Genomic DNA, 8,310 nt, shown 5'->3' on the forward strand with positions numbered 1-8,310 from the left:
CATCAAACGTTAATATCTGTCCAAAATATTACTGATTTCTCATCGGACATTAGTGGTTTTATGAAAATATTATCTTACTTTAAGGGTTCAACAATTCAGTGCCTGACAAAGCTAGCTAGCTTCCCGCCAATTATATGTACATCGACTTTAAATTAACTCGCTGGATATCAAGGAGACTCTGAACTAGGAAGACGATTTTAGGCTATTTGTAAGTTAGTGAAATTTCTGTTTATGAAACTTGGTTTGTAATAAGTAATCGTAATAGTTGCTATTGTAACTTATACTGTTGTATATATATATTAAAACGTATTTGTGTCAAAACAAAAACTGCATGAATCAATCTTGTTACCAAATAGCGTAAATAAAATAAAATATCGGCATATTTCTAAACACTAAATGCAGGCTACAGTTCAACTATCAAAAGTTAAATTATTTAACGCGGCTTTGGATTGTTTCAAATTCTCAATAGGTAACAACATCATCTATCTACTATATTTAGTGCCAGAGTGGTCTTTTGCTCAATACAAGTGGCCTTTAGGCCGGTTGTGATATGAGGTATACAGTAATCTGTTCCGTTCATGGTAGTTTTTACGTTAGAATATTTTAATCTTTAAATTTAGAGCCTAAAATAACCGGGGATGTTCAGAAAACTGATAACTGTTGTGGGTTGAACTGGATGAAGTTGATAAAATATGATTTTTCATAAATTTTATTTATTTTACAAGACATCAGAATTAGGTATAAATTTCAACATTGTGTTATTATGTATTTCAACATCATGTATCATAAATTACTATTATTTTGACAAAAAAAAAAAAACAGTTGTATTATTGCAAAACAAAGAAGCTAAGTACAACAAAGTTTCACTTTCATATTTCCCTTGATTTTTCCTTAGAATTTCAAATAATATTTGACTTCCTAGAAAAATAAAAAGCTGTAGTATAGTGGCTTATAAAATACCTCTGAGTTGTTTTTTTTTCCAAGTACAAACTTTTAGCTCATAGCTCCATCATCTCTTGACCGATCTGAGATCTAGTTATAGTTTTGGACTCAGGAGGTCAAACCCTTTCGATTAATGTATTTGGCCACGCCCAAGGTCTCATAGATTAATTTACTCTAATCTTACCTAAAAGAATTTCAATTTGAGGGTAGGCTTGTAGAGATCCTCATGACTAAAAAAATTGAATCATGTATACGCGCGCCTCACGTTTGGTATTGCTGGTGCACAAAAAATATAGCTAATGAAAAGGGGGTATCACAGATTAATTTACTCTAATCCTGCCTATAAAAAAAAGTTAAGTGCCACGGCTTTTAAGGATTCTCTCTTGTTTTGAATCAACATGCTCATTCTTCAGAAGAACCGGTGTACCAGCAAGATAGTTTTTTGTTTGTTTTTTACAAAGCTACACAAGGTCTATCTGCGCTAGCCGTCCTTAATTTAGCAGTGAAAGACTAGAAGGTAGGCAGCTAGTCATCACCACCACCAACAACTATTGGATCAACGAATAGTAGGATTGACTGACACATTATAACGCCCCTAGGGCTGAAATGGCGAGTATCTTTGGTGTGATGGGGATTCGAACCCGCGACCATTGATTGCGAATCGGGCGCCCTAACCACCTGGCCATGCCGGGCTAAAGAAAATGAAAGACTAGTTTTCTTTTTTCATGTGGCGAAAACTCTATTAGAATGTAATATATTTGGAAAGTAAAAAAGTAAAAAAAAGCGAGTAAAATTATTTGTAGACAACTGAAACAGGTTCGGAAAGAACTCAGATGGTTGCAAAACTCGAACTTTTGAGTCCAATATACATCGTAGAAATTTATAAGTTATTTTTATGAAGTTTTACGCAGTTGTTGTTATTATTTTTTTAGTGAAAAGCTAAGAAAATAACTAACTGCAGATGTTTGGGTTGTAAGCCTAGCTTACCGCTCATCTACTGGAGTACTTATGAGGTTTGTGTGAATAATAGATTTTAAATGTTAATAATATTTATCATTATACACAATACCTTTATGGTGTCAAACCAATTTAAATAGGATAATTAGAAAAATAGCTTTCTTTTAACGCTTTATCTTAATAATAATTTTGTTTTGTTGTGTTGGACATGCGATTGAATGCCAAGGGTGCTAGTAACGGCATCTGTTGGGGGTAGTAGCATTTAAGGTATTGATATCAGTGAATACGTGATCTCACATACAACTGTGTCAGAGGCGTATAAAACGATTATTTCTGATTCTTCCCATAATGAGTATGGACATAAAAATACTTGAGAATCCATTTTTCGTCTTTTAAAAAGTTCAATTTTCACACCACATATACTCTTTCCAGTATATAAAAATTATAAAAAAAATAACAATATCAAAAAGGAGCCCCTCAGTAGCACAGCGGTATGTCTGCGGACTTCGCTAGAATCCGGGTTTCGATACCCGTGGTGGGCAGATCACAGATAGCCCCTTGTGTAGCTTTGTGCTTAATTACAAACAAGCAATCAAAAAAGTAAGACGTGTGTTACAGGTTGAATTAAATTAGTGTGAATTTAATAAGTTGTCGTATAATACATTATAAATATCTTAGTTTTATAAGAATTGATTATTTTGTTTATAGATTTTTCATATTACTTTTAATTTTTGTTTTGTTTATTATCGTCAGGATGTTTGAAAGATGGTGACAATGGCTAGTACTTTGGACTCGTAGTAGGAAGATTGCGACTTCGGGGCTTCATCGCGCCATGTTGTTGTACTCTTGAACAAGATACTTTACCTAAATTGTTTCAATGAATAGTTTAGGTGATAGATTGGCATCCCATACAGGTGGTTTCGTTTCATGATTTTCATCTGCTTATGTCATTAAAACTGAATTTCATCACCAACTCCTATGTGCTGTCTAGGAATGGAATGAATCTACCTTTAAGTAAGTAAATAGTCTTTGCTCATGCGGCCATCTTTATACTATTTCATTGTGAATGAGTGCTTGAAGTTGCTTATTTTCTGTGATCGACCTAGCACAGAAGTCCCCCCTTTCGGTTAGATAGTGCATAGAATAATTGACATTTACTTAGAAAAGGGCATATGCCACAGATATATAACAAACTGCATTTTTAAGTTATTCTAACTTTCATCAGTTCATGCCCCCCCCCAGTGGCAAAGCTGTATATCTGCGGTCTTACAACGCTAGAAACTGGGTTTCGATACCCGTGGTGGGCACAGCACAGATAGCCCATTGTGTAGCTTTGTACTTAACTTCAAAACAAACAAATCATCAGTTAATTTAGGATCAGGAAAATCTCCGATTCTGAATATTAACCTTTGAATTTGAAAAATTCTAAATGATGCGATATTTATGTGCCCATTGAAACGATTCTAACATACCGGCTGTTTAATTATTTTAATTCTTATGCGCAAAATTAGTAAATGGAAGTTAAGATCAGTTTCTATAACAATGAATTCATATTGTATCTTCTATAACAAAACTATAACTAAAAGTGAAGGAAATGTTTAGTTGTTTTTCATAATTTGTACTGCATTCTGAAGGGATGTACTAGCCCTAAAGAAGCAGCAAAGGCGAAACGTCGGTTAAAATAAAAGTTATCTTATAATTTTTTGGTGTGTAAAGGTCTTTTTTTTCTTCTCTAATATTATTATCTAAGCGTGAAGGATAGTGTAAGTTTTTAGTTCATAGTCATCACAACTACTGGAAAGTAATTTTAAGGATTTATTCAACACAGCCAAAATACGACACACAAACACACTATACCTTACCCATTATAGCATTTCCACAAATAAACAAACGAAACAATATACGTCTAAAGAAACCTTCACATTTACCACTTTCAACAGCGAATAGAAATACTTAACTGCTGATTACATTTATACACATGTTTATATCACATTTAAAATTAAGCATCACCATTAATTTTCTCAAATAAAATTCATCGTACATCTGGCTCTGTAGAATCTTTAGAAGAAAGTTACACACAGATCTATTAGACTGAAGATGCACTTACAAAAAATGAAACTACTGTTTTATTCAGAACACATTGTGTTGGAGTTGGTGTTAGTTTTTGATCGACGATCTTTTCTATATTTCAATGGTCCTAAATAGCTCATCCTTAAATACCTGTTTATCTATTTCATTCACATTATTCACAGACTTCATGTTCAAGAAGTAAAAATAACATTTTAGATAAATAATTCTGTAGCCTCATTTGAATGACTAGGGCGAATGGGTTTGTGCGGAATGTTTCTTACTATTTAGTACTATTTTAGTAAGTGTATCATGTACTTCCCTATTTTCAGAACAAAGGGAAATGTATCAGAGAAAAACAAAACAAAAACAGATTAAAAATAACCACTTTCCCAACAATCTGTGCATGAGAAATGTCCTCACAAAAATCATATACTTACTTGTGATAATCAAGATTATCCTCAGTTATGTGAATATGTTTTTGATTATAAATTATTAAAAAAAAGGCGTCAGATGACAGCACCTTACATTAATCAAACAAATTAAAACGTTAACGATATTCATTAAAATCGAACTGTGTTTTTTTTTTTCAAATTACAGTAAGAAATGTAATATTTTAAAATAATCGAAAAAGAGTTAATTAATCACTTGTATAAGTTAATTAAAGTGCACAAGAAGCATACACATACTAACATATACACCGATAACGGCATACTCTACTTCCTCAGTTAAAAACCTCATGTCCACCGGTGGGTCAGCAGTAAGTTCACGGACTTATAACGCTAAAATCCGGGATTCGATATCCCAAGGTGGACAGAGCGCAGATAACCCTTACGTAGCTTGGCGCTAAACACACGCGCACACAAATAAACAAAAAAAGCTCCTAAAGACTGAATTAAATTAATTGTTACTGTTCCTTATAAAGAATAACTATAATAATTACATAGTAGTAGCGGAAAGTAAATTACGTGACCTTATCATAAAACATTTTAAACTTTTTTTTAATATCTACTTTCGGTGATGAATCTGTATCCCTTTTCTTTAAAACGACTATTTACAAAGTAATAATAATAATAAATTCATGAACCATATTTTATAAAACCGGCCTTTGTACTCGAGGGTCAACGGTTCGCGTAATGATGTCGCAAAATCATGTTCCGCACTTTGAGGCCGTGGTTGCGTCATAAAACTTACAGTGAAATCCAAAGTAGCTCAAGAGTTAGTGCTAGGTGCTCTTCACCAGCTGTCTTTTCTCTGGTCTTTCAGTTCAAAATTAAGGACGGTTAGCGCAGATTGGCCTTGAGTAGCTTTGTGCGAATATTCGAAAACAAACTCAATAATACAGATGTATTAATTTCACCTAATATTTAAGGATAATTAAAAAAAAATGTTGGTGTGTAATAAGTGAATTAATTTGAACAGTTATTTATTCTTTAATGAAAATAATGTCGAATCAGTTGTCAATTAATCAAATAATTATAATGAGAGCTGAAAACTTGATAAAGTCCTCAACAAAGAAACCAAAATGTTTAATTAAAACCTCTTAATTATGTAGCTGGAAACTAATTCAATATTTTGTGTGTTTTTGCTCTCAGTTTTCAAACATAATAGCAGCTATAATTTTTTATGAAAATCAGTTGAATGTAAAAATTATCACAGAATACTTTACTTATAAGCAAAGTTAACTCGCTTGTGAAGGAATAGTTCTTTGTAAAAATCACTTGGGTTTGTTCACCTACAAAAACAATCTCTTTCATCATATGATTTGAAATGCAAAGTTGTCCTATGTAATTGTTTTTTTTTCAGTCGTATATTTGTTCCGTTGCTTCATATTTAAACCCGCAACTTGTCACACCTCTACCACCTGAGATAAAGGGTTAACCCCTTGGTAGTTCCCAGTAAATCACTTTCTAACAACTCAAAATTCTACAGTACATAATTTTTAACTGATAGACTGGAGGGAAGGCAGTAATTCAACAACACTCACTTCTATAGTACATAATTTTTGACTGATAGACTGGAGGGAAGGCAGTAATTCAACAACACTCACTTCTACAGTACATAATTTTTAACTGATAGACTGGAGGGAAGGCAGTAATTCAACAACACTCACCACCAACTCTTGAGCTACTTCTATCTCTAGTCAATTAATGGGATTTGACCGCACTCATAGACCAAAAGAGCGTATTTGTAGCAAATGACAGTAAACCATGAATCCTTAGATTCACTGTCCGAACACACTTGGCACTAAGACCACGCCTAACCCCCAGGCAAGATTTCATATTTTATAGATCTACACACGTACGCATACTACGTGCTAATATTTAAACTTTTCTCATAGTTCTATCTACTTAGTTTGTAATGTTGTTATAAAGGGTAATAAAATTTTCAGAACACATTTACTTCAAGCTACGGTATTACGAGAAAATATCATGAACGACGAACATTAAATCTTAATGGTAGACAACAAAACATTATATTTTTATTTATAGAATAACATTTGACATAACTTATCAACAAATGTAATGAATTACAGAATGATCACCACATAAAATGACATAGTGTGACTGACCAAAACATACGAATAACTGGCATCGCCAAACAGCGCAGTTTGTGTGCGCGTGTAGGTTCTAAGATAAAAATAAAATATGGAGGGGGCATCTTTTTTTTTTTCACTTGCTTGATTTGGGGATCATTTATAAATCCCCCTACCTTTTTTTTACCCTGTCCTTTCAAATTTCCTAGCATTTTCCAGATTATTCAAATTCGTGGCCACCTATATATGTATAATTACTGAGCTTTTAAAAATAAAATAAAGCAAATCAACGAGTTATTAACACAAGTTTCATAATGTTAGGGGTAAACTTTCACATATTATGAACAGAATCAAGTTAAAGTCTGTTAATAAAATTAGGGAAATTATATTTCTGGATATATTATGTGGGATAAACGAACAAAAAGTATATGTACTATTACTTTTTTTTCCCCATAAAATATATTTGTTAATCAAATAGTTTCCACCGCATTCATCAGATGGCAACACCTGCAAACAGAACATAATGCCATTTTCTTGTGCTCTGCTCGGGACTTAGCGCAACCATAACAAAGTACACAACTTCTGCAAATTGTGTATCTAGAGTGTAATGAAGTTTCAGGATTGATTGGTGTACTTAAACTGTAGCATACGCAATATGATAATCATATAGTATAAATAATATAACTGTAGTTTTTTAATAGATTCTGTGACTGAATCAAATATATGTGTGTGTGTGTATATGCATCTATTTCTGAGATCGTAATTGAAGAGGATATTAGATATGACATCAGAAAAGTAGAACACGGCAAATATTTCCTTCGAAATTGAGTTAAGAACGAAGCTTAAGCTGTATCTATTAGGCCAAACTCAACAAGAGGCTGAATTATACAATTGAAAACAAAAAGCCCCAAATATGGGACTTTTTTTTTAACAGAAAAGAAAAGTCTAAACTTTCATTTGAAATTAAACTTTGTGACAGTGCTTTGAATATACCATAAACTCTAATCAAGAACCAAGGGTTCGAGACTGTGCCACTTCAAAACCTGGTTTCGAGGGTTTGTTAGCATTTCTTGCCAATGAAGAAGCTGCTCTCCTCGTGCGTACATAAATGGTCCAATGACAACTTTTCCATGGGGCTCGTCCTTCACCAGTGGGGAGAGGCCTGCTAAAAACACCGTCAAAACGAAACTACAGGAATCAAAGTACCGGCCGGACACAGCAAAGTTGAAATGTTCATTAACCAGTATCTCCCCATTGTGACTAGTTGTGTGGTAGAGTGTTGTCCGTTTTGTCTTCATCAATTTGCGTCCATGAAACAATTGTACCTTCACAAACACTCCTTAAAATAAACATATAAAGTTAATATAAAATTGATCGATATTAGGACGTTTTTCATTATATATATTCTCAATACTAAGAAATTACATAAGGTCAAAAATAGATAAATTACAAAACAAGAAACTCGAAATACAATGCACAAAATGTTTGTAATAGAGAAACTTTCATTACATTGTCTTATGAAAGTACAACATCTTTAAAAGAAGTACGCGTCTGTAAAATGAAAACCTAGAGCTATCGCTAAGCCTTAGAAAGGTGTCACCTATATTTTACCTAAACACTTAAGTATAGTTTTCTTTCTTTATTTATTTTAACCATTTCTAAAGCAAAATATCCCTAACACCTTTTTACATAACGCTCTCCTCGCCGGCCACATTGTACCGGAAATGAGGCACACTTACAACGCTGCATGGAAACATATATTAAACATTTCTAAAGAAAAATATCCCTAACACGTTTTTACATAACGC

The 8,310-nt window shown here is 33.1% G+C and overlaps 1 protein-coding gene across 2 annotated transcripts in view; it reads right to left on the reverse strand.

The window, feature by feature from the left end:
• Positions 1-3,700: 3,700 nt before the first annotated feature.
• Positions 3,701-8,310, reverse strand: part of LOC106457930 (synaptotagmin-15-like) — a 55,118-nt gene continuing 50,508 nt past the window's right edge. For both annotated transcript variants that reach the window (XM_022384242.1, XM_022384247.1), the window contains exon 8: positions 3,701-7,841. In XM_022384242.1, coding sequence (XP_022239950.1) covers positions 7,504-7,841 — 338 coding nt within the window. In that variant the 3' untranslated portion in view covers positions 3,701-7,503. The remainder of the gene's footprint in view (positions 7,842-8,310) is intronic.

Source organism: Limulus polyphemus, unplaced genomic scaffold (assembly GCF_000517525.1).
Source record: "Limulus polyphemus unplaced genomic scaffold, Limulus_polyphemus-2.1.2 Scaffold20, whole genome shotgun sequence".
Classification (NCBI taxonomy): Eukaryota; Metazoa; Arthropoda; class Merostomata; order Xiphosura; family Limulidae; genus Limulus; species Limulus polyphemus.